This window comes from Lithobates pipiens, unplaced genomic scaffold (assembly GCF_037356315.1).
Source record: "Lithobates pipiens isolate NorthernLeopardFrog02 unplaced genomic scaffold, aLitPip1_a1.2 Scaffold_30, whole genome shotgun sequence".
Lineage (NCBI taxonomy): Eukaryota > Metazoa > Chordata > Amphibia > Anura > Ranidae > Lithobates > Lithobates pipiens.
In genome coordinates, this window is record NW_027507791.1 from 27,561,761 (window position 1) to 27,589,584 (window position 27,824).

A 27,824-nucleotide genomic window follows, 5' to 3' on the forward strand; every position below is an offset into this window, starting at 1 on the left:
CCACCCTCCGTGTCCTCCCCCCTCTGTGTCCTCCATCCTCCGTGTCCTCCATCCTCCGTGTCCTCCATCCTCCGTGTCCTCCCCCCTCTGTGTCCTCCATCCTCCGTGTCCTCCATCCTCCGTGTTCGCCATCCTCATACACACTTCCCGCACTTTATACATTGTTACCCTCCTCATACACACTTTATACATTGTTACCCTCCTCATACACACTTCCCGCACTTTATACATTGTTACCCTCCTCATACACACTTTATACATTGTTACCCTCCTCATACACACTTCCCGCACTTTATACATTGTTACCCTCCTCATACACACTTTATACATTGTTACCCTCCTCATACACACTTCCCACACTTTATACATTGTTACCCTCCTCATACACACTTTATACATTGTTACCCTCCTCATACACACTTTATACATTGTTACCCTCCTCATACACACTTTATACATTGTTACCCTCCTCATACACACTTCCCGCACTTTATACATTTATCTTTCTCTTGGTAAATATTGGGAAGTTGTAGAACAATATTTGATTAGTGGGGGGAGGGGTGGTGGGACCTTTTCCAGGGACAACCTTCCCAGAGCTCCTCACAGTCACCCTTCCAGGGCTTTTCCTCCGGGATTTGCCCCCCCCCCCCTCCAGGTGAAATCTGAGGAAAGGGTTAATAGTTTCAAGTATCTAAAAATAAGTCAGTAAATTTGTTTAGTGACCTCACAGGTCCTTCACTGAACGCCTATCACAGGGGCGGGGCGGGGGAGGGGGGGCGCTCCACCTGCCTACAGGTGCCCGAGGGACTGAAGTCCTGGCAGACGGACAGAAGGAGAGACAGACGGAGGAGCAGCCAAGATGTCCACAAGCGGGACCCTCAGCGCCCTCCTCATCCTCACCCTATGTAAGTGCCCCACCATATGGGGGTCCGGGGGGTCCTACCAAGTGTAGGTGGGGGGGGGGGGTACATCTTGGGGTGTTGGAGGTATCAGAGCCTTAAACTTCTCCCGGGGGGGGGGTCCAAAATTTAAACTTCTCCCAAGGGGACCGCGGGGGGGGGGGGGGGGGGGGGTGGTCCAAAATGTAAACTTCTCCCAAGGGGGCCGCGGGGGGGGGGGTCCGAAATGTAAACTTCTCCTGAGAGGAAGGTGGGGGGGGGGCAAACAAAAAAAAGGATTGTAAGAAGATCAGGCGACATCCGTTCCGAAGATCCAGAATCTGACCTCTGATGGAAATTGTGGAAGATGTAGAAAGTGGAAGGACCCCTTAAGAAGACACAGTCAAGGGACCCTCCAGTCCGGAGAGGAAGAGATTCAAGGGGCCCTCCAGTCCGGAGAAGAGATTCAAGGGACCCTCCAGTCCGGAGGAGAAGAAGAGATTCAAGGGACCCTCCAGTCCAGAGAGGAAGAGAGTCAAGGGACCCTCAAGCTTGGAGAAGAGATTCAAGGGACCCTCCAGTCCGGAGAAGAAGAGAGTCAAGGGACCCTCAAGCTTGGAGAAGAGATTCAAGGGACCCTCCAGTCCGGAGAAGAAGAGATTCAAGAGACCCTCCAGTCTGGAGAAGAAGAGAGTCAAGGGACCCTCAAGCTTGGAGAAGAGATTCAAGGGACCCTCTAGTCCGGAGAAGAGATTCAAGGGTCCAGTCCGGAGAAGAAGAGAGTCAAGGGACCCTCAAGCTTGGAGAAAAGATTCAAGGGACCCTCTAGTCCGGAGAAGAAGAGATTCAAGGGACCCTCCAGTCTGGAGAAGAAGAGATTCAAGGGACCCTCCAGTCTGGAGAAGAAGAGATTCAAGGGACCCTCCAGTCTGGAGAAGAAGAGATTCAAGGGACCCTCCAGTCCAGAGAAGAGATTCAAGGGACCCTCCAATCCGGAGAAGAGGAATTTTCAGGGGCTGAAGCCTCAAAGTTCTAAATACAGTACATTTTTCTCCTGCGCAGGTGTCAGCCCCCAAATTTTTTGATTGGAGGGGCAAAGCAACAAAATCCCCCTTATAGTAGGAGCCAGAGGGGCAGAATGTACTGGGATCAATCTGAGCTGGGATCGATTGTACTGGGGTCCGATCTGAGCTGGGATCGAATGTACTGGGGTCTGATCTGAGCTGGGATCGATTGTACTGGGGTCCGATCTGAGCTGGGATCGATTGTACTGGGGTCCGATCTGAGCTGGGATCGAATGTACTGGGGTCTGATCTGAGCTGGGATCGAATGTACTGGGGTCTGATCTGAGCTGGGATCGATTGTACTGGGGTCCGATCTGAGCTGGGATCGATTGTACTGGGGTCCTATCTGAGCTGGGATCAAATGTACTGGGGTCCGATCTGAAATGGGATCGAATGTACTGGGGTCTGATCTGTGCTGGGATCGAATGTACTGGGGTCCGATCTGTGCTGGGATCGAATGTACTGGGGTCCGATCTGTGCTGGGATCGAATGTACTGGGGTCCGATCTGTGCTGGGATCGAATGTACTGGGGTCCGATCTGTGCTGGGATCGAATGTATTGGGGTCCGATCTGATCTGGGTTTGAATATACTGAGATAGAATGCACCGGGGTCTGATCTGTGCTAAGAATTAGTAATTGGGGTCCCTGTTGAGCAGACCCCCACCCTAGGTGTCTGGGAGAACTGGGTCCTCAAAGGTGTTTTGAGTACTCAGAAATGTTTAGAAGACATGGGATGTACTGGGAATGGATGGGACCCCCGTCATTTAGGATATGTTTTTTGGGGTCCTCATCAAATTGAATAGTAGTTAGTTTTATAGTAATAGGAAAGTTCATTGCTTGAGGGACAAAAGAGCAGAACACCGACCGTTCCGACCTGAGGGGTCTGGCCTGAGGGGTTTGGGGTCTGGCCTGAGGGGTTTGGGGTCCGGCCTGAGGGGTCCGACCTGAGGGGTCCGGCCTGAGGGGTCTGGCCTGAGGAGTTTGGGGTCCCTGGGGAACATCCCCCGGCCTTAAATATCGTCAATGAGGACATGGAGTTGAGTTAGGAGGACGTTTGGTTTTTGAAGTCAATGTTCAGGAGACATAGAAAGTAGGGTGACCAGATCCATGGGGGGCCCCCAAAATTGAGGCTGGATGTTTTGGGGTCTCTACTGAGAATACACCAGACTTCAACTATTGTGGAGCCGAGGTATTGAGCCTTCTGATAGGGATCAGTATAAGCCGCAGATGTTGGGGGGCCCCCAGGATGTGACGGGGGGGAGCTGAGGATGGACGATTGTTTAGGGGAAGAGAAGATGAGGAGGCCACTTGTCGAGTCCTAATATTGGAGTAGATGTTGGGGGGACCTAAGGATGTGACTAGGGGGGCTTCTTCGCCAGGGCCATCTTATAAGGATCAGTATAAGCTGTAGATGTTGGGGGGCCTCCAGGATGTGACGGGGGGCTTCTTCGGCGGGGCCATCCATCACCCACGGACCTCCACTAAGGGGGTTCCTGGAAATTGGGGGTGATTTTCCGCCACACTTGAAGAATTATTTGTGTGCTCTGGGGGGGGGGGGGGGCAATCCTTCCGCTGCCCCCGGGGTTTCGGTATAAGACGCATCTTATGGGGGTCACCCTCTTATCTCCCCTCGCGGTGGGCGGATCTTTTGACGTTTTATTCTACGTGGAGCTGAAAGATCCCCAAAGGAAACCGGCGAATGTAAAAGAAAAAAAAGTTTTACCCAATTTTTGAGGGCAGAAAGTCGGAGTTCCAGATTTGGAAGATTTGGATCTGTAACCTTCCTGCGGATAAATCTCCTGCAGGGATTATCTGGGTGGGAGGAGAACCTTCTTTACTCATTAAGTCTCTAATCTCTTCTCTCCATCGGCTCAGGTGGAAGGTTTCTGGTGAGGAGACTTCCTGTAGAAGGCGATACGTTGTTCCGTGAAGGATGTTTATGAGATGAATTGTCCTTCTATTCCGAAAAAATGGCCGTTCCGGGAGCGGCGCTACGATAGATCATTCTACACCTCTAATATATCATTTCCTTCTCAGAGTTCTCTATGCAAATATTTTCTGTAGAAAGTTCCGTAATGTCATCCTCTAGTTAGATCGTTCTATAGCGATGTTCTCCATAAAAGGTTCTGTAATGTCAGCCTGTGATTACATTGTTCTATGATAACATTCTGTGTATAAAGGTTCTGTAATGTCTTCCTCTGGTTAGATTGTTCTAGATTAATATTCTCTGTGGAAAGTTCGGTAATATCTCCTGGTAAGATTGTTCTATGATGATTTTCTCCATAGAAAGTTCCGTAATGTCTTCCTCTGGTTTGATTGTTCTACGGTGATGTTCTCCATAGAAAGTTCCATAATGTCATCCTCTGGTTTGATTGTTCTACGATGATGTTCTCCATAGAAAGTTCCGTAATGTCGTCCTCTGGTTTGATTGTTCTATGGTGATGTTCTCCATAGAAAGTTCCGTAATGTCTTCCTCTGGTTTGATTGTTCTATGGTGATGTTCTCCATAGAAAGTTCCGTAATGTCGTCCTCTGGTTTGATTGTTCTATGGTGATGTTCTCCATAGAAAGTTCCGTAATGTCGTCCTCTGGTTTGATTGTTCTATGGTGATGTTCTCCATAGAAAGTTCCGTAATGTCGTCCTCTGGTTTGATTGTTCTATGATGATGTTCTCCATGGAAAGTTCCGTAATGTCTTCCTCTGGTTTGATTGTTCTATGGTGATGTTCTCCATAGAAAGTTCCGTAATGTCTTCCTCTGGTTTGATTGTTCTATGGTGATGTTCTCCATAGAAAGTTCCGTAATGTCGTCCTCTGGTTTGATTGTTCTATGGTGATGTTCTCCATAGAAAGTTCCGTAATGTCTTCCTCTGGTTTGATTGTTCTATGGTGATGTTCTCCATAGAAAGTTCCGTAATGTCGTCCTCTGGTTTGATTGTTCTATGGTGATGTTCTCCATAGAAAGTTCCGTAATGTCGTCCTCTGGTTTGATTGTTCTATGGTGATGTTCTCCATAGAAAGTTCCGTAATGTCTTCCTCTGGTTTGATTGTTCTATGGTGATGTTCTCCATAGAAAGTTCCGAAATGTCGTCCTCTGGTTTGATTGTTCTATGGTGATGTTCTCCATAGAAAGTTCCGTAATGTCGTCCTCTGGTTTGATTGTTCTATGGTGATGTTCTCCATAGAAAGTTCCGTAATGTCGTCCTCTGGTTTGATTGTTCTATGGTGATGTTCTCCATAGAAAGTTCCGTAATGTCGTCCTCTGGTTTGATTGTTCTATGGTGATGTTCTCCATAGAAAGTTCCGTAATGTCTTCCTCTGGTTTGATTGTTCTATGGTGATGTTCTCCATAGAAAGTTCCGTAATGTCGTCCTCTGGTTTGATTGTTCTATGGTGATGTTCTCCATAGAAAGTTCCGTAATGTCGTCCTCTGGTTTGATTGTTCTATGGTGAATTTCTCCATAGAAAGTTCCTTAATGTCATCCTCTGGTTTGATTGTTCTATGGTGATGTTCTCCATAAAAGGTTCTATAATGTTGGCCTCTGGTTAGATTGTTCTGTGATAACATTCTGTGAAGAAAGTTCCGTTACACCTTTGTCTGGTTCTGCTATGACTGTTCTATGATGATATTCTCAGTTCTTTCACGTCGTCTTCTAGTTAAAATATTCTATGGCACTGTTCTTGGCAGAAAGTTGTCCTATTGTTAGATTGTTCTATGATAATGTTCTCCATAGAAAGTTCCGTAATGTCATCCTCTGGTTTGATTGTTCTATGGCAATTTTTTCCATAAAAGGTTCTGTAATGTCATCCTCTGGTTTGATTGTTCTATGATACCATTCTTTGTAGTAAAGTTCTGTGACGTCTTCTTCTGGTTAGATTGTTCTATGACAAGTAGAAAGTTCTGTAGCATCTTTATCTGGTATAACTGCTCTATGATGATATCCTCCGTTCTTTCAGGTCTTCTACTTAAATAGTTCTATGGCAATGTTCACCATAGAAAGTTCTGTAATGTTATCCTTTGGTTAGATTGCTCTATGTTAACAATCTTTGTAGAAAGTTCTGTAACGTCTTCCTCTGGTTAGATTGTTCTATATTGATATTCTCTGTAGAAAGTTCTGTAATGTTGTCTTCTAGTTAAATTGTTCTATGGCGATGTTCTCCGTAGAAAGTTCTGTAATTTTTCCCTTTGGTTAGATTGTTCTATGATGATGTTTTCCATAGAATGTCCCGTAATGTCCTCCTCTGGTTAGATTGTTCCATCACAATATTCTCCATAGAATGTTCTGTTACATCATCCTCCGGTTAGATCGCTCTATGACAACGTCCTCCATAGAAGTGTCCATAATGTTATCTTCTGACTAGTTTGTTTTATGATGATGTTCTCTATGGATAGTTTCTTAATGTCCTCCCTGACTAGATTGTTCTATGATAACATTCTTTGTAGAATGTTCTGTAATGTCTTCCTCTGGTTAGTTTGTTCTTTGACAATGTCCTCCATAAAAGTGTTCATATTGTTGACTTTGTTGTATGACGATGTTCTCTATGGAAAGTTCGTAACGTCTTCCCTGACTAGAATGTTCTATTATAACATTCTTTGTAGAACAATCTGTAACTTCTTCCTCCGGTTAGATTGCTCTTTACTGATATTCTCTGTAGAACGTTCTTTAACATCTTCCTCTGCTTAGATTGTTCTATGATATTCTCTGTAGAAAAGTTCTGTCATGTTGGCCTATGGTTAGATTGTTCTATGATATTCTCTGTAGAAAGTTCTGACATGTTGGCCTATGGTTAGATTGTTCTATGATATTCTCTGTAGAAAGTTCTGACATGTTGGCCTATGGTTAGATTGTTCTATGATATTCTCTGTAGAAAGTTCTGACATGTTGGCCTATGGTTAGATTGTTCTATGATATTCTCTGTAGAAAGTTCTGTCATGTTGGCCTATGGTAAGATTGTTCTATGATAACATTCCCTGTAGAAAGCTCTGTGAGGTCTTTCTCTGTTTTTTTCTTGTTCTTTCTTGATATTCTCTGTAGAAATGTCTGTAATGTCTTCTGGCTAGATTGTTCTATGGCAATGTTCCCTGAAGGAAGTTCCGTAATGTTGTCTTTTGGTTAGATTGCTCTATGACGATGTTCTCCATAGAAAGTCCCATACTGTCATCCTTTGGTTGGATTGTTCTATCACAATATTCTCTGTCGATGATTCTTCTTCTTCTTCTTCAGTTTGTTCTATGACAACGTTCTCTATGGAAGGCCCCATATTTCTATGCTCCATAGAAAGTTCTTTTACTGTTACATCATCCTCTGGTTAGATTGTTTTATGACAATGACCTCCGTAGAAGATTCCATAATGTCACCACATTGTTCTTTGATGATGTTCTCCGTAGAGAGTTTTGTAATGTCATTTTCTGGCTAGAAGACTCTCTGTAGAACGTTCCATAACGTTGTCTTCTGACTTTAATCTATGACTAGCTTTTCCATAGGAAGTTCTGTAATGTCATCTTCTGGCTAGATTCTTCTATGATGATGTTCTCCATAGAAGGTTCTGTAATTTCATCTTCTTGCTAGATTCTTCTATGATGATGTTCTCCATAGAAGGTTCTAAAGTGTCATCCTCTGACTAGATTGTTCTATCACAGTGTTCTCCATAGAAGGTTCTGTAACGTTGTCTTCTGGTTGGATTGTTCTATTATGTTGTTCTCCATGGAAGGTTCTGTAATGTCATCTTCTGGTTAGATTGTTCTATTATGTTGTTCTCCATAGAAGGTTCTGTAATGTCATCTTCTGGTTGGATTGTTCTATTATGTTGTTCTCCATGGAAGGTTCTGTAATGTCATCTTCTGGTTAGATTGTTCTATTATGTTGTTCTCCATAGAAGGTTCTGTAATGTCATCTTCTGGTTAGATTGTTCTATTATGTTGTTCTCCATGGAAGGTTCTGTAACGTTGTCTTCTGGTTAGATTGTTCTATTATGTTGTTCTCCATAGAAGGTTCTGTAATGTCATCTTCTGGTTAGATTGTTCTATTATGTTGTTCTCCATGGAAGGTTCTGTAAAGTTGTCTTCTGGTTAGATTGTTCTATTATGTTGTTCTCCATGGAAGGTTCTGTAACGTTGTCTTCTGGTTAGATTGTTCTATTATGTTGTTCTCCATGGAAGGTTCTGTAATTTCATCTTCTGGTTAGATTGTTCTATTATGTTGTTCTCCATAGAAGGTTCTGTAATGTCATCTTCTGGTTGGATTGTTCTATTATGTTGTTCTCCATGGAAGGTTCTGTAACGTTGTCTTCTGGTTAGATTGTTCTATTATGTTGTTCTCCATGGAAGGTTCTGTAACGTTGTCTTCTGGTTAGATTGTTCTATTATGTTGTTCTCCATGGAAGGTTCTGTAACGTTGTCTTCTGGTTAGATTGTTCTATTATGTTGTTCTCCATGGAAGGTTCTGTAACGTTGTCTTCTGGTTAGATTGTTCTATTATGTTGTTCTCCATGGAAGGTTCTGTAACGTTGTCTTCTGGTTAGATTGTTCTATTATGTTGTTCTCCATAGAAGGTTCTGTAACGTTGTCTTCTGGTTGGATTGTTCTATTATGTTGTTCTCCATGGAAGGTTCTGTAATGTCATCTTCTGGTTGGATTGTTCTATTATGTTGTTCTCCATGGAAGGTTCTGTAACGTTGTCTTCTGGTTAGATTGTTCTATTATGTTGTTCTCCATAGAAGGTTCTGTAACGTTGTCTTCTGGTTAGATTGTTCTATTATGTTGTTCTCCATAGAAGGTTCTGTAATGTCATCTTCTGGTTGGATTGTTCTATTATGTTGTTCTCCATAGAAGGTTCTGTAACGTTGTCTTCTGGTTAGATTGTTCTATTATGTTGTTCTCCATAGAAGGTTCTGTAACGTTGTCTTCTGGTTAGATTGTTCTATTATGTTGTTCTCCATAGAAGGTTCTGTAATGTCATCTTCTGGTTAGATTGTTCTATTATGTTGTTCTCCATGGAAGGTTCTGTAACGTTGTCTTCTGGTTAGATTGTTCTATTATGTTGTTCTCCATGGAAGGTTCTGTAATGTCATCTTCTGGTTAGATTGTTCTATTATGTTGTTCTCCATAGAAGGTTCTGTAACGTTGTCTTCTGGTTGGATTGTTCTATTATGTTGTTCTCCATGGAAGGTTCTGTAACGTTGTCTTCTGGTTAGATTGTTCTATTATGTTGTTCTCCATAGAAGGTTCTGTAATGTCATCTTCTGGTTAGATTGTTCTATTATGTTGTTCTCCATGGAAGGTTCTGTAACGTTGTCTTCTGGTTGGATTGTTCTATTATGTTGTTCTCCATAGAAGGTTCTGTAATGTCATCTTCTGGTTAGATTGTTCTATTATGTTGTTCTCCATAGAAGGTTCTGTAATGTCATCTTCTGGTTGGATTGTTCTATTATGTTGTTCTCCATAGAAGGTTCTGTAACGTTGTCTTCTGGTTAGATTGTTCTATTATGTTGTTCTCCATAGAAGGTTCTGTAATGTCATCTTCTGGTTAGATTGTTCTATTATGTTGTTCTCCATAGAAGGTTCTGTAACGTTGTCTTCTGGTTGGATTGTTCTATTATGTTGTTCTCCATAGAAGGTTCTGTAATGTCATCTTCTGGTTAGATTGTTCTATTATGTTGTTCTCCATAGAAGGTTCTGTAACGTTGTCTTCTGGTTAGATTGTTCTATTATGTTGTTCTCCATAGAAGGTTCTGTAACGTTGTCTTCTGGTTAGATTGTTCTATTATGTTGTTCTCCATAGAAGGTTCTGTAATGTTGTCTTCTGGTTGGATTGTTCTATTATGTTGTTCTCCATGGAAGGTTCTGTAATGTCATCTTCTGGTTGGATTGTTCTATTATGTTGTTCTCCATAGAAGGTTCTGTAATGTCATCTTCTGGTTAGATTGTTCTATTATGTTGTTCTCCATGGAAGGTTCTGTAATGTCATCCTTTGTTTGGGTTTTTCTATGCCGAAGTCTCTGTAGAAGATCTTGTAATGTTGTCTTCTGGTTAGATTGGCTATGGCGATGTCTCTGTAGAAAGTTCTGTAATGTTGTTCTCTAGTCAGATTGTTCTATGACGGCGTTCTTCAAGAATAGATATCCCGGATAAAATAAATGGATAAATCCTTGTATGTGTGATGTGTGTGGGTACAGCCTTCATGTGTGTTAAAGGGGCTTCATATATCAGGTGTGTCCTTCACAAAATACCTGCCTCATGTGACCCCCCCATGTACAATTCCATCGCAGAACTTTCCCCCATTGACGGAAGTTTGAGATGAAATCTGCAACATGAAATAAACAAAATGTAAAAAAGTTAAAACAATTTGTGAAATTGTGGAAAAAATAGCCGGAATTATCAGTTGCCTATTTTCCGTGGAAGCGAAGAAACCACTGCCCTCTCTTTTGGCAAAGGAGATGATTGGTGGTGAGATGATTGGCGGTGAGATGATTGGTGGTGAGATGATTGGCGGGGAGATGATTGGCGGTGAGATGATTGGTGGTGAGATGATTGGCGGGGAGATGATTGGCGGGGAGATGATTGGTGGAGAGATGATTGGCGGGGAGATGATTGGCGGGGAGATGATTGGTGGTGAGATGATTGGCGGTGAGATGATTGGTGGTGAGATGATTGGTGGTGAGATGATTGGCGGGGAGATGATTGGCGGGGAGATGATTGGCGGGGAGATGATTGGTGGTGAGATGATTGGCGGGGAGATGATTGGCGGTGAGATGATTGGCGGGGAGATGATTGGCGGTGAGATGATTGGTGGGGAGATGATTGGTGGGGAGATGATTGGTGGGGAGATGATTGGTGGTGAGATGATTGGCGGGGAGATGATTGGTGGGGAGATGATTGGCGTGAGATGATTGGCGGGGAGATGATTGGCGGTGAGATGATTGGCGGTGAGATGATTGGCGGTGAGATGATTGGCGGGGAGATGATTGGCGGAGAGATGATTGGTGGGGAGATGATTGGTGGGAGATGATTGGTGGGGAGATGATTGGTGGGGAGATGATTGGTGGGGAGATGATTGGCGGAGAGATGATTGGCGGGGAGATGATTGGCGGGGAGATGATTGGCGGGGAGATGATTGGCGGAGAGATGATTGGCGGGGAGATGATTGGCGGGGAGATGATTGGCGGGGAGATGATTGGCGGGGAGATGATTGGCGGGGAGATGATTGGCAGGGAGATGATTGGCGGATGATTGGTGGATGATTGGCGGGGAGATGATTGGCGGGGAGATGATTGGCGGGGAGATGATTGGCGGGGAGATGATTGGCGGGGAGATGATTGGCAGGGAGATGATTGGCGGATGATTGGTGGATGATTGGCGGGGAGATGATTGGCGGGGAGATGATTGGCGGGGAGATGATTGGCGGAGAGATGATTGGCGGGGAGATGATTGGCGGGGAGATGATTGGCGGGGAGATGATTGGCGGAGAGATGATTGGCGGGGAGATGATTGGCGGGGAGATGATTGGCGGAGAGATGATTGGCGGTGAGATGATTGGCGGGGAGATGATTGGCGGAGAGATGATTGGCGGGGAGATGATTGGCGGGGAGATGATTGGCGGGGAGATGATTGGCAGGGAGATGATTGGCGGATGATTGGTGGATGATTGGCGGGGAGATGATTGGCGGGGAGATGATTGGCGGGGAGATGATTGGCGGGGAGATGATTGGCGGAGAGATGATTGGCGGAGAGATGATTGGCGGGGAGATGATTGGCGGGGAGATGATTGGCGGGGAGATGATTTGGAGATGATTGGCGGGGAGATGATTGGCGGGGAGATGATTGGCGGGGAGATGATTGGCGGGGAGATGATTGGCGGAGAGATGATTGGCGGAGAGATGATTGGCGGGCAGATGATTGGCGGGCAGATGATTGGTGGGGAGATGATTGGCGGGGAGATGATTGGCGGGGAGATGATTGGCGGGGAGATGATTGGCGGGGAGATGATTGGCGGGCAGATGATTGGCGGGCAGATGATTGGCGGGGAGATGATTGGCGGACAGATGATTGGCGGGGAGATGATTGGCGGGGAGATGATTGGCGGGGAGATGATTGGCGGGCAGATGATTGGTGGGGAGATGATTTGGAGATGATTGGCGGGGAGATGATTGGTGGGGAGATGATTGGCGGGGAGATGATTGGCGGGGAGATGATTGGCGGAGAGATGATTGGCGGGGAGATGATTGGCGGGGAGATGATTGGCGGGGAGATGATTGGCGGGGAGATGATTGGTGGGGAGATGATTGGCGGGAGATGATTGGCGGGGAGATGATTGGCGGGGAGATGATTGGCGGGGAGATGATTGGCGGGGAGATGATTGGCGGGGAGATGATTGGTGGGGAGATGATTGGCGGTGAGATGATTGGCGGGGAGATGATTGGCGGGGAGATGATTGGCGGGGAGATGATTGGCGGGGAGATGATTGGCGGGGAGATGATTGGCGGGGAGATGATTGGCGGTGAGATGATTGGCGGGGAGATGATTGGTGGGGAGATGATTGGTGGGGAGATGATTGGTGGGGAGATGATTGGTGGGAGATGATTGGCGGGGAGATGATTGGCGGGGAGATGATTGGTGGGAGATGATTGGCGGGGAGATGATTGGCGGGGAGATGATTGGTGGGGAGATGATTGGTGGGGAGATGATTGGTGGGGTGATGATTGGCGGGGAGATGATTGGTAGATTCCCTGACTGGCCACCTTCACCCAATCAGCTTTCTTCAAGGACCAATTATTGTCAGTAAAGGGTTAATAGAACAATATTTTGGAAATTTAAGAAATCTCCAGCTACCCCGGAATATCGGGACGTCCGATCTGTAGAATATTTGTTTGGGGTCGGGGTGGGAATTGAGGGGAAAGGGGTTTGCACTCTTCACCCACTACACAGCCAAGACAGAAAATCACTTTAAACTCTCTGCGCTCTCCTCTCCAGACTCTGCTGTCTCTCCTCTCCAGTCTCTGCTGTCTCTCCTCTCCAGTCTCTGCTGTCTCTCCTCTCCAGACTCTGCTGTCTCTCCTCTCCAGTCTCTGCTGTCTCTCCTCTCCAGTCTCTGCTGTCTCTCCTCTCCAGACTCTGCTGTCTCTCCTCTCCAGTCTCTGCTGTCTCTCCTCTCCAGTCTCTGCTGTCTCTCCTCTCCAGTCTCTGCTGTCTCTCCTCTCCAGTCTCTGCTGTCTCTCCTCTCCAGACTCTGCTGTCTCTCCTCTCCAGTCTCTGCTGTCTCTCCTCTCCAGTCTCTGCTGTCTCTCCTCTCCAGTCTCTGCTGTCTCTCCTCTCCACACTCTGCTGTCTCTCCTCTCCAGACTCTGCTGTCTCTCCTCTCCAGACTCTGCTGTCTCTCCTCTCCAGTCTCTGCTGTCTCTCCTCTCCAGTCTCTGCTGTCTCTCCTCCTCTCTCACCTTGGTTGGGCTCTGTGACTCTGCATGCCAAGCTGTGTGTTTTGGCATCAGTCTCTGCGCCCCGAGGAAGAAGTCACCTCCAACCGAAGAGGGCGAGAGAAGTTCACAGAGGGGAAATGATAGGAGGGGGAGGGGGAGACATTCCACCAATATTAATAATCTACAAAACAATGGAAAGGATATCGCAACGTCCCCCGCATTCCACCCCTGTATATAGTGCCACCATATACCACAGCGCAGTACAGAGCATACTGTACACGGTGAGATCACATCTGTCATTTTCATGTTATCATTCCTGTTTCTTATTCTCTTTCAGCCTTATCTGCAAACATTGCCACGGATCCGACCACTGCGCCACCAGCCACGGGCGCGACCACAGCAAATAATACAAGTACCACAAATAATACTACAGCTGCACCACCAGCCACAGGCACAACCCATAATGGCAGTACCGCAAATAATACTACAGCTGCACCACCAGCCACGGGCGTGACCACAGCAAATAATACAAGTACCACAAATAATACTACGGCTGCACCACCAGCCACGGGCGTGACCACAGCAAATAATACAAGTACCACAAATAATACTACGGCTGCACCACCAGCCACGGGCGTGACCACAGCAAATAATACAAGTACCACAAATAATACTACAGCTGCACCACCAGCCACGGGTGTGACCACAGCGAATAATACAAGTACCACAAATAATACTACAGCTGCACCACCAGCCACGGGCGTGACCACAGCAAATAATACAAGTACCACAAATAATACTACGGCTGCACCACCTGCCACGGGTGTGACCACAGTAAATAATACAAGTACCACAAATAGTACTACAGCTGCACTACCTGCCACAGGTACAACCCATAATGGCAGTACCGCAAATAATACTACAGCTGTGCCACCAGCCACGGGCTTGACCACAGCAAATAATACAAGTACCACAAATAATACTACAGCTGCACCACCAGCCACGGGCGCAACCACAGCAAATAACACAAGTACCACAAATAATACTACGGCTGCACCACCTGCCACGGGTGCGACCACAGTAAATAATACAAGTACCACAAATAGTACTACAGCTGCACCACCTGCCACGGGCGTGACCACAGCAAATAATACAAGTACCACAAATAATACTACAGCTGCACCACCTGCCACGGGTGCGACCACAGTAAATAATACAAGTACCACAAATAGTACTACAGCTGCACTACCTGCCACAGGTACAACCCATAATGGCAGTACTGCAAATAATACTACAGCTGCACCACCAGCCACGGGCGTGACCACAGCAAATAATACAAGTACCGCAAATAATACTACAGCTGCACCACCAGCCACGGGCGCGACCACAGCAAATAATACAAGTACCGCAAATAATACTACAGCTGTGCCACCAGCCACGGGCGCGACCACAGCAAATAATACAAGTACCGCAAATAGTACTACAGCTGCACCACCTGCCACAGGCACAACCCATAATGGCAGTACCGCAAATAATACTACAGCTGCACCACCAGCCACGGGCGCAACCACAGCAAATAATACAAGTACAGCAAATAGTACTACAGCTACACCACCTCCCACGGGCGTGACCACAGCAAATAATACAAGTACCGCAAATAGTACTACAGCTGCACCACCTGCCACGGGCGCGACCACAGCAAATAATACAAGTACAGCAAATAGTACTACAGCTGCACCACCTGCCACGGGCGCGACCACAGCAAATAATACAAGTACCGCAAATAGTACTACAGCTGCACCACCTGCCACGGGCGTGACCACAGCAAATAATACAAGTACCGCAAATAGTACTACAGCTGCACCACCTGCCACGGGCGCGACCACAGCGAATAATACAAGTACCGCAAATAGTACTACAGCTGCACCACCTGCCACGGGCGCGACCACAGCGAATAATACAAGTACAGCAAATAGTACTACAGCTGCACCACCTGCCACGGGCGCGACCACAGCGAATAATACAAGTACCGCAAATAGTACTACAGCTGCACCACCTGCCACGGGCGCGACCACAGCGAATAATACAAGTACCGCAAATAGTACTACAGCTGCACCACCTGCCACGGGCACGACCACAGCAAATAATACAAGTACAGCGAATAGTACTACAGCTGCACCACCTGCCACAGGCACCACTGCAAGTAACACAAATTCAAGCACTGCAAGTACCATAACATCCACAGCAAATACAGCAACTTCAAATGCCACGGGACCAACCACAGCGAAAAACACAAGCGTGGTCACCCCACCCAGCACCTCCGTGGTACAGACCACAAGTCAGCCCATCACTAATATCTACGTGAGACTGCACATCACCAACAAGGTGTATTCCATCCAACTCAATGACCCTACATCCTCTGTCTTCCTGGACCTGGAGGCGAAGATCAAAAACCTGGTGAGGGGATTGTCTGGCCACGAATGTGCCTTGTCCTCCCGCCACCCTCTGATCATCTTCTAATCTTTTGTTTGTGTTCTTTATAGTTCAACGACGTGTATAACTGCTCTGCCTGCTCGACCCGTAACAGCTACATCGGTGTATTAATTCTGTCTTTCAGGTTAGTGCCGAATTTATGTAACTTTTGTACAAACAGACAAGTGGTAGACGAGAATGAATGGATAGGCCACGTTGGCAGAGGTCCAAGGTGACGATGTTTCCAGGGGAAGTAGTCTGCTATCTTATCAGAAGTCCCTCTTATGTATACAAAGACTAAACAATGGAGATCAAACTTCTGTACATTACATACAGTTCTGGAACGATCAGCCAGAAAGGTCAGTGATAGGTGTGCCACGTAGGGGGTTCATGTCCCACGCCTTTATTTAAAATACAAACACGGGTACCATTGAACTATCACCGGCCCCCATGAACTCTCACCGGACCCTATGAACTAACAAAGGCGTGACACTAAAAGGGTGGCAGATTGTGACATTCGCACTGGTGTGACAGACAATCACAACATTCCCGTGGAATGTGACGTGTGCCTCAGCAAAGAGAATGTCACAATCTGTGCGCCAATTATGGAAGAGATTAGATATAATATCACATTAAACACCATGCTGTATGTGGCTCAGGCTCCATATAACCCGTGGTCACTGCCACCTTCTAGTCTGCAACTTTTGTGCCACATTTCTTGCAGATATTTTCCTGCTAGAATTTATCACACTGGTAGATTATAGGGTTCCACCACTACAAATCCACATCATGTACAGTGCCACCCCTACAAATCCACGTCATGTACAGTGCCACCCCTACAAATCCACGTCATGTACAGTGCCACCCCTACAAATCCACGTCATGTACAGTGCCACCCCTACAAATGCACGTCATGTACAGTGCCACCACTACAAATCCACGTCATGTACAGTGCCACCCCTACAAATCCACGTCATGTACAGTGCCACCCCTACAAATCCACGTCATGTACAGTGCCACCCCTACAAATCCACGTCATGTACAGTGCCACCACTACAAATGCACGTCATGTACAGTGCCACCCCTACAAATCCACATCATGTACAGTGCCACCCCTACAAATCCATATCATGTACAGTGCCACCACTACAAATCCCTGTCATGTACAGTGCCACCCCTACAAATCCACGTCATGTGCAGTGCCACCCCTACAAATCCACATCATGTACAGTGCCACCCCTACAAATCCATATCATGTACAGTGCCACCACTACAAATCCCTGTCATGTACAGTGCCACCCCTACAAATCCACGTCATGTGCAGTGCCACCACTACAAATCCACATCATGTACAGTGCCACCCCTACAAATCCACGTCATGTACAGTGCCACCCCTACAAATGCACGTCATGTACAGTGCCACCCCTACAAATCCACATCATGTACAGTGCCACCCCTACAAATCCCTGTCATGTACAGTGCCACCACTACAAATCCCTGTCATGTACAGTGCCACCCCTACAAATCCACGTCATGTGCAGTGCCACCCCTACAAATCCACATCATGTACAGTGCCACCACTACATATCCTCCTCATGTACAGTGCCACCCCTACAAATCCATATCATGTACAGTGCCACCACTACAAATCCACATCATGTACAGTGCCACCACTACATATCCTCCTCATGTACAGTGCCACCCCTACAAATCCACATCATGTACAGTGCACCACTACAAATCCACATCATGTACAGTGCACCACTACAAATCCACATCATGTACAGTGCACCACTACAAATCCACATCATGTACAGTGCCACCCCTACAAATCCACATCATGTACAGTGCACCACTACAAATCCACATCATGTACAGTGCACCACTACAAATCCACATCATGTACAGTGCCACCCCTACAAATCCACATCATGTACAGTGCCACCACTACAAATCCCTGTCATGTACAGTGCCACCCCTACAAATCCACATCATGTACAGTGCCACCCCTACAAATCCACATCATGTACAGTGCCACCACTACAAATGCACATCATGTACAGTGCCACCCCTACAAATCCACATCATGTACAGTGCCACCACTACAAATCCACATCATGTACAGTGCCACCCCTACAAATCCACATCATGTACAGTGCCACCACTACAAATCCCTGTCATGTACAGTGCCACCACTACAAATCCACATCATGTACAGTGCCACCACTACAAATCCACATCATGTACAGTGCCACCACTACAAATCCACATCATGTACAGTGCCACCACTACAAATCCACATCATGTACAGTGCCATCCCTACAAATCCACGTCATGTACAGTGCCACCCCTACAAATCCACGTCATGTACAGTGCCACCACTACAAATCCATATCATGTACAGTGCCACCCCTACAAATCCACGTCATGTGCAGTGCCACCACTACAAATCCACATCATGTACAGTGCCACCACTACAAATCCACATCATGTACAGTGCCACCCCTACAAATCCACGTCATGTACAGTGCCACCACTACAAATCCACATCATGTACAGTGCCACCACTACAAATCCACATCATGTACAGTGCCACCCCTACAAATCCACGTCATGTGCAGTGCCACCACTACAAATCCATATCATGTACAGTGCCACCACTACAAATCCACATCATGTACAGTGCCACCCCTACAAATCCACGTCATGTGCAGTGCCACCCCTACAAATCCACATCATGTACAGTGCCACCACTACATATCCTCCTCATGTACAGTGCCACCCCTACAAATCCACGTCATGTACAGTGCCACCCCTACAAATCCACATCATGTACAGTGCCACCCCTACAAATCCACATCATGTACAGTGCACCACTACAAATCCACATCATGTACAGTGCACCACTACAAATCCACATTATGTACAGTGCCACCACTACATATCCACATCATGTACAGTGCCACCACTACAAATCCACATCATGTACAGTGCCACCCCTACAAATCCACATCATGTACAGTGCCACCCCTACAAATCCACGTCATGTACAGTGCCACCCCTACAAATCCACGTCATGTACAGTGCCACCCCTACAAATCCACATCATGTACAGTGCCACCCCTACAAATCCCTGTCATGTACAGTGCCACCACTACAAATCCACATCATGTACAGTGCCACCACTACAAATCCACGTCATGTACAGTGCCACCACTACAAATCCACATCATGTACAGTGCCACCCCTACAAATCCACATCATGTACAGTGCCACCACTACAAATCCCTGTCATGTACAGTGCCACCCCTACAAATCCACATCATGTACAGTGCCACCACTACAAATCCACATCATGTACAGTGCCACCACTACAAATCCACATCATGTACAGTGCCACCCCTACAAATCCATATCATGTACAGTGCCACCACTACAAATCCACATCATGTACAGTGCCACCACTACAAATCCATATCATGTACAGTGCCACCACTACAAATCCACATCATGTACAGTGCCACCCCTACAAATCCACGTCATGTACAGTGCCACCCCTACAAATCCACGTCATGTACAGTGCCACCCCTACAAATCCACGTCATGTACAGTGCCACCCCTACAAATCCACGTCATGTACAGTGCCACCCCTACAAATCCCTGTCATGTACAGTGCCACCCCTACAAATCCATATCATGTACAGTGCCACCCCTACAAATCCACGTCATGTACAGTGCCACCCCTACAAATCCACATCATGTACAGTGCCACCCCTACAAATCCCTGTCATGTACAGTGCCACCACTACAAATCCACGTCATGTACAGTGCCACCCCTACAAATCCACGTCATGTACAGTGCCACCCCTACAAATCCACGTCATCTACAGTGCCAGCATTACAAATACACTGTGAATACTATGTAGATTTTCCAAAGATACTCTATGGATATGCTAGATACTATGTGGATACTCTCTAGGTATACTGTAGATACCCTATAGATACTCTCTAGGTATATGGTAGGTACTCTGTAGGTACTCTCTTGGTATACGGTAGGTAATCTCTAGGTATACGGTAGGTACTCTGCAGATACTCTCTAGGTATACGGTAGGTACTCTGTAGGTACTCTCTAGGTATACTGTAGGTACTCTCTAGGTATACGGTAGGTACTCTCTAGGTATACTGTAGGTACTCTCTAGATACTCTCTAGGTATACTGTAGGTACTCTCTAGGTATACTGTAGGTACTCTCTAGGTATACTGTAGGTACTCTGCAGGTACTCTCTAGGTATACTGTAGGTACTCTCTATGTATACGGTAGGTACTCTCTAGGTATACGGTAGGTACTCTCTAGGTATACAGTAGGTACTCTCTACGTACACTGTAGGTACTCTCTAGGTATACGGTAGGTACTCTCTAGGTACACTGCAGGTACTCTCTAGGTACACGGTAGGTACTCTCTACGTACACTGTAGGTACTCTCTAGGTACACAGTAAGTACTCTCTAGGTACACGGTAGGTACTCTCTAGGTATACGGTAGGTACTCTCTAGGTACACGGTAGGTACTCTCTAGGTACACGGTAAGTACTCTCTAGGTACACGGTAAGTACTCTCTAGGTACACGGTAGGTACTCTCTAGGTATACGGTAGGTACCCTCTAGGTACTCGGTGTAATCCATTCTCATCCTCTCTGCAGCCCTGGGTCCATCAATGCCGACACACAAACCCAATTTAAAGGGACGGAAAGCTCCAGCACTGCCCAGACCCTGCTGACGGAGGCGCTGTCCAAGAACAGCAATCAGCTGAATGGTCTCCAAATAGACAGTGTACAAGGTAAGTGACCACAGACTGAATCCTCGTGTCCAGGTCAGTTTCAGATGGGGGAGGGGGGGCAACTGTTAGTATTGTTGACTTTTCCCTGGCGGTGACCCCGTCGCATCATTACACACAGGGGGTCACCAGGACAGGAAGTGGAGGGCCAGTCTCTCCCCATTGGTTGTATGAGCTTAGATCCTGTCTTCCCATCCAATCACAGCCTCTCCTTCCTCCCCGCAGTCAGCACATCGCCATCGATTGTCTCCAGTTCCGCCTCCCCGGTGCCGGGATGGGGGATCGCCCTGCTGGTCCTGGCCTCCGTCCTCGTCTTCCTCTGCATCATCTTCATCATCGCCATGGTGAGTACTCGGCTTCCTTCCAGCCATGGGCACCCCCATCTTCTCCCGGAATCCTCCAATCACTTTCCTCCTCTCCCCGCAGATCGTCCTGCTCTGCCGCCGGAAGCACTCCGGACACATGGACATGTTCACCACCCGGGGCTCCTACCACTCCATGAACGACTACACCTCCTACCAGACGCACGGCCGCTACGTGGCGCCAAACAAGTACGAGGTGAGTGATGGCGCTGGTCATGGCGGCCAATCCGGCGTTTCGCTTGTGGTTGCTGATGATTGCTTCAATATACTGCAGTGGAGTCTCACTTCTGTCGCTGCATTCCCAATCACACTGACAATTAACAGATGAGCTCACATACAGCATACAGGGAGCTCCGCCCCTGCAGAGCTATACAGGGGGAGGCCACACCCGTCAGTGCCTGAGACTCCTCCTACTGGAACAGATGAGCACACATACAGGTTACAGGGAGCTCCGCCCCTGCAGAGCTATACAGGGGGAGGCCACATCCTTCAGTGCCTGAGACTCCTCCTACTGGAACAGATGACCACACATACAGGGAGCTCCTCCCCTGCAGAGCTATACAGGGGAGGCCACACCCTTCAGTGCCTGAGACTCCTCCTACTGGAACAGATGACCACACATACAGGGAGCTCTGCCCCTGCAGAGCTATACAGGGGGCGGCCACACCCTTCAGTGTCTGAGACTCCTCCTACTGGGACCATCACACTGGTGACACCCACCTAAAATTCCCTCCTCCCTCCGAGCCTAACTGTTGTCTTTGCAAGCCTGATTTCAGACAAACACACATACAGGAATTATTTCAATGTAAGGTACAGAAAGCTCCGCCCCCGCGGAGCTATACAGAAGAAAGTAACACCCTTCAGTGCCTGCAGATCTGGAGACTCCTCCTACTGGCTGCCACTGGTGGTTTTAAGTGACGTTATACTGGTCACGCCCACTTTATCTTTTCTCCTCCCTCCGAGCCTAAGTGTTCCCCTTCCCGACCGCCAGGCATTGTCACTGCGAGCCTGACCTTAGATGAACCGACATACAGGAACTATTTCAATGTAAGGTACAGAGAGCTCCGCCCCCGCGGAGCTATATAGAGGAAGGCAATGCCCTTCAGGGACTGCAGGTCTGGAGACTCCTCCTACTGGGGCTGTCCGTGACATCACACTGGGTGACGCCCACCTTACATTCTCACCTCCCTCCGAGCCTGACTGTTGTCACTGCAAGCCTGATTTCAGCTTTCAGCTGGTGTGTGACAAGTGGAAAGTGATCACGTGACCTGTGGAAGGATTTGACCTTGCTCTAGATATCCTTTCCCCTGGCATCGGTCCCATAGAGACGTTGGGAGCCGCCACATGCCGGCCCCTTCCCACCCTTCCTCAGGGAGTTAATGATTGACAGTCGAGATGTGCCGGTGTCCAGGATACGGCCGAGAGCAAACCGCCGACAGGTTCCTCCCCCTCACCCGGGATTAGCATCTCTTCTACTATGTGTGCGGAGTCACCCCACAACCCAATATACAGAGGGGGAGGGGTTATAGGAAATATACTGAGGGGCCGCCCCCAACGCTATACCTACCCGAGGAGCTTACACTCTAATGTCCCCTCCCCCCACAGTCATATCAGTCTCTGTACAGAGGAGCTTACACTCTAATGTCCCCTCCCCCCCACAGTCACATCAGTCTCTGTACAGAGGAGCTTACACTCTAATGTCTCCTCCCCCACAGTCACATCAGTCTCTGTACAGAGGAGCTTACACTCTAATGTCCCCTCCCCCACAGTCACATCAGTCTCTGTACAGAGGAGCTTACACTCTGTCCCCTCCCCCCACAGTCACATCAGTCTCTGTACAGAGGAGCTTACACTCTAATGTCCCCTCCCCCCACAGTCACATCAGTCTCTGTACAGAGGAGCTTACACTCTAATGTCCCCTCCCCCACAGTCACATCAGTCTCTGTACAGAGGAGCTTACACTCTAATGTCCCCTCCCCCCCACAGTCACATCAGTCTCTGTACAGAGGAGCTTACACTCTAATGTCCTCTCCCCCCACAGTCACATCAGTCTCTGTACAGAGGAGCTTACACTCTAATGTCCCCTCCCCCACAGTCACATCAGTCTCTGTACAGAGGAGCTTACACTCTAATGTCCCCTCCCCCCACAGTCACATCAGTCTCTGTACAGAGGAGCTTACACTCTAATGTCCCCTCCCCCCACAGTCACATCAGTCTGTACAGAGGAGCTTACACTCTAATGTCCCCTCCCCCCACAGTCACATCAGTCTCTGTACAGAGGAGCTTACACTCTAATGTCCCCTCCCCCACAGTCACATCAGTCTCTGTACAGAGGAGCTTACACTCTAATGTCCCCTCCCCCCACAGTCACATCAGTCTCTGTACAGAGGAGCTTACACTCTAATGTCCCCTCCCCCCACAGTCACATCAGTCTCTGTACAGAGGAGCTTACACTCTAATGTCCCCTCCCCCACATCACATCAGTCTCTGTACAGAGGAGCTTACACTCTAATGTCCCCTCCCCCCACAGTCACATCAGTCTCTGTACAGAGGAGCTTACACTCTAATGTCCCCTCCCCCCCACAGTCACATCAGTCTATGTACAGAGGAGCTTACACTCTAATGTCCCCTCCCCCCACAGTCACATCAGTCTCTGTACAGAGGAGCTTACACTCTAATGTCCCCTCCCCCCCACAGTCACATCAGTCTCTGTACAGAGGAGCTTACACTCTAATGTCCCCTCCCCCCACATCACATCAGTCTCTGTACAGAGGAGCTTACACTCTAATGTCCCCTCCCCCCACAGTCACATCAGTCTCTGTACAGAGGAGCTTACACTCTAATGTCCCCTCCCCCCCACAGTCACATCAGTCTATGTACAGAGGAGCTTACACTCTAATGTCCCCTCCCCCCACAGTCACATCAGTCTCTGTACAGAGGAGCTTACACTCTAATGTCCCCTCCCCCCACAGTCACATCAGTCTCTGTACAGAGGAGCTTACACTCTAATGTCCCCTCCCCCACAGTCACATAAGTCTCTGTACAGAGGAGCTTACACTCTAATGTCCCCTCCCCCCCACAGTCACATCAGTCTCTGTACAGAGGAGCTTACACTCTAATGTCCCCTCCCCCACAGTCACATAAGTCTCTGTACAGAGGAGCTTACACTCTAATGTCCCCTCCCTCCCCCCACAGTCACATCAGTCTCTGTACAGAGGAGCTTACACTCTAATGTCCCCTCCCCCACAGTCACATAAGTCTCTGTACAGAGGAGCTTACACTCTAATGTCCCCTCCCTCCCCCCACAGTCACATCAGTCTCTGTACAGAGGAGCTTACACTCTAATGTCCCCTCCCCCACAGTCACATCAGTCTCTGTACAGAGGAGCTTACACTCTAATGTCCCCTCCCCCCCACAGTCACATCAGTCTCTGTACAGAGGAGCTTACACTCTAATGTCCTCTCCCCCCACAGTCACATCAGTCTCTGTACAGAGGAGCTTACACTCTAATGTCCCCTCCCCCACAGTCACATCAGTCTCTGTACAGAGGAGCTTACACTCTAATGTCCCCTCCCCCCACAGTCACATCAGTCTCTGTACAGAGGAGCTTACACTCTAATGTCCCCTCCCCCCACAGTCACATCAGTCTCTGTACAGAGGAGCTTACACTCTAATGTCCCCTCCCCCACAGTCACATCAGTCTCTGTACAGAGGAGCTTACACTCTAATGTCCCCTCCCCCACAGTCACATAAGTCTCTGTACAGAGGAGCTTACACTCTAATGTCCCCTCCCTCCCCCCACAGTCACATCAGTCTCTGTACAGAGGAGCTTACACTCTAATGTCCCCTCCCCCACAGTCACATCAGTCTCTGTACAGAGGAGCTTACACTCTAATGTCCCCTCCCCCACAGTCACATAAGTCTCTGTACAGAGGAGCTTACACTCTAATGTCCCCTCCCTCCCCCCACAGTCACATCAGTCTCTGTACAGAGGAGCTTACACTCTAATGTCCTCTCCCCCCACAGTCACATCAGTCTCTGTACAGAGGAGCTTACACTCTAATGTCCCCTCCCTCCCCCCACAGTCACATCAGTCTCTGTACAGAGGAGCTGACGCTCTATCCTCCGTAGCACACAGTATATATTTCCTCTGGCGTTCTCCTTGCCGCTCTCTAGAACCGGTTCCAGCAGGATAACTGTCGATGATTGAAAAGGGAGATTTGCATTTGGACGTTTGCATAACAACGCAGAACGTTCGGCACGCGGAGGGCGGGTAATTGCCACGCCTTGGGAACTCGGCGTACAATGCCGGGGGGGATCCTACCGGGGTAATCACCCGGGGGAGTGACGTGATTGGATACCCTCCCCCCATAGAGTACAGACAGTTATTATCCGTGTATGTATGATGTCATAGTGTATGGATGATGTGATATAATAATATCATTGTACTGATGATGTCATAGTGCAGTGATGGAGAACCTCGGCACCCCAGATGTTTTGGAACTACATTTCCCATGATGCCCGGCACTCTGCAATGAAGTTTAGCATCATGGGAAATGTAGTTCCAAAACATCTGGGGTGCCGAGGTTCTCCATCACTGTCATAGTGTATGGATGATGTCATAGTGTATGGATGATGTGATATAATAATATCATTGTACTGATGATGTCATAGTGTATGGATGATGTCACATAGATGGCGGTGTGAGGTCATCGCCTTGTTGGGTGGGAGTGGCTGACTGTTGGCTCCTCCTATGGGATTGGCGGACAGGAAGTAATCTGTGCGTTGCTGATTACCGCCCCCCCCCCCAGAGCGGTTTTATCGGAAATTACGCAGATTTTCTAAAATTTCAAATTTTGGCCCCGGAGAACACGGAAATATCCCCCCTCCCCTCCCCCGATCGCGGTCTCTTTTTTTTTTTCGCACATCTGCCGTTTCCTCGCGCTCCTATCTCCTCCCCGGACGGGTGATGGTTTATAGACGACCCTGAGAAGTTGGCTCAGCGCCGACGCCGCCGCCGCCAATGTCAACAGGTAAACGCGCCCCCGAGGTGAACCCGCCGTTGATTTGTAAATACCACCTCGCCGTGTTTGCGGTTTACACAAAGGAGGTGGCGGCGGCCAGAACTGCGAGTTAATGATTAGCGGGCGGATTGACTCGTACAATCCGGTGCCACGACACCAACTGACCTCCGCCCTTCCCCCTTCACATCATCTGTCAACGTGAGCGGCCAAAAAAACAAATCAATGATTTCCACGCCGTAGCCAATGGCGGCCACATGCAAAAAAACGCACTGAAAAGGCGCGAAGAACATAAAATAACGTTTTCTTTAGAGAAGTAGTCGCAGGAAATGGAGGGACGCGCACGGAATCCGAAACGCGCAGGGGAAGCACCTCTTGCGTTGCGTCACGTATAAACGCAGCGCTTTTAAAAAAACGCACAGTGTGCGCTCTGAGGAGGAACACTTGCGCGTTTTTCTGACGCCATGGCGTGAATGGGCGATTCGGTAACGTTCACACCAAGCACGGTCGCGTCCCCGCGCGTCACACGTAGGGCGGTCCGTTCATTTCAAGGGGCGGCCCCATGTGCCAGAAAGTGGAAAAGAAGTCTCTTTTCCCGAGAAGCCGAGTGGCGCTGCGGCACCGTTCGGTTTGGTGAACGCGGAAAATCGGCAGGCCGACGTTTCGTTTTTTTCCCCTCATTCCCCCCCGACAGTGCGTGCGGAGTGCGCGCAAAGATTGTGCATCTTCCTGACGGCGCGCAGAGAGGCGCACTGACATAGAGCAGGCATGCAATGGCGCCAGTAATCGGTAACGCTGCCCTCCGCGTCTGCAGACACATCCGCACTTGGACTGAGCCTTAGGGATGGAACATCCCAAGGCGGCTGCCCCTTCTGCCTCCTTGACCCGGCCCTGATATTGGTTACCTCCTTGTGATGTATGAGCTCTTTCTCTGCCTAAGCACCCAAGGCGGCCGTCCCTTCTGTCCCCACTTTTACCCGGCCCTGATAACATCCCAAGGCGGCTTCCCCTTCTGCCCCCTTGATCCAGCCCTGCTATTAGCGACCTACTTGTGATGTGGCCTATGAGCTCTTTCTCTGCCTAAGCGCCCAAGTCAGCCGTCCCTTCTGCCCCCACTTTTACCTAGCTCTGATAACTTCCAAAGGCGGCTGCCCCTTCTGCCCCCCTTGACCCGGCCCCAATATTGGCGACCTCCTTGTGATGTGACATATGAGCTGTGAACTACCTAAGGAGGTTACAAGTGTCTCCTCTTTGCCGAAGCACCCAAAGCGGCTGCCCCTTCTGCCCCCCCACCCTGGACCTGGCCCTGATAACAACTACCTCCCTGTCATGGGAGATATGAGCTGTGAGCTACCTCAGCACGTTGCTGGTCCTCCTTTCTCTGCCTAAGTGCCCAAGGCGGGTGACCCTTCTGCCCCCCCCCCCCCCCCGACCCAGCCCTGATAATTCCTACCTCTCTATCATGTGACATATGAGCTGTGAACTACCTCAATGGGTCGCAGTTCCCCCTTCTCTGCCCAAGCGCCCAAGGCAACTGGCCCTTCTGCCCCCCTGCGATTCGGCCCTGCCCTCTTGTCATGCCCATCCCCCGGCTTTAATATAGAGCCTTTGACCAAGGTGAAGTGTGTTGGCACTCTGGGTTATGACCCCTGTGCACTGTGGGAGGAGCCAATAGTGGTTTTAGCTCTTCCTCCAGACACCCTCCCACCATCCCTGCCATGGGGGCCCGATGTATGAGTAGTTGGTGCCGGGGGGCCCCGGTGTATGAGAAGTTGGTGTCGGGGGACC

The 27,824-nt window shown here is 48.4% G+C and overlaps 1 protein-coding gene across 1 annotated transcript in view; it reads left to right on the forward strand.

Annotated features, from left to right (window-relative positions):
• The first annotated feature begins 772 nt into the window (after positions 1-772).
• Positions 773-27,824, forward strand: part of MUC1 (mucin 1, cell surface associated) — a 32,450-nt gene continuing 5,398 nt past the window's right edge. Inside the window, exons 1-6 of the mRNA XM_077463816.1 lie at positions 773-905; positions 13,689-15,808; positions 15,895-15,968; positions 20,520-20,656; positions 20,879-20,997; positions 21,080-21,211. Coding sequence (XP_077319942.1) covers positions 860-905; positions 13,689-15,808; positions 15,895-15,968; positions 20,520-20,656; positions 20,879-20,997; positions 21,080-21,211 — 2,628 coding nt within the window. The 5' untranslated portion in view covers positions 773-859. The remainder of the gene's footprint in view (positions 906-13,688; positions 15,809-15,894; positions 15,969-20,519; positions 20,657-20,878; positions 20,998-21,079; positions 21,212-27,824) is intronic.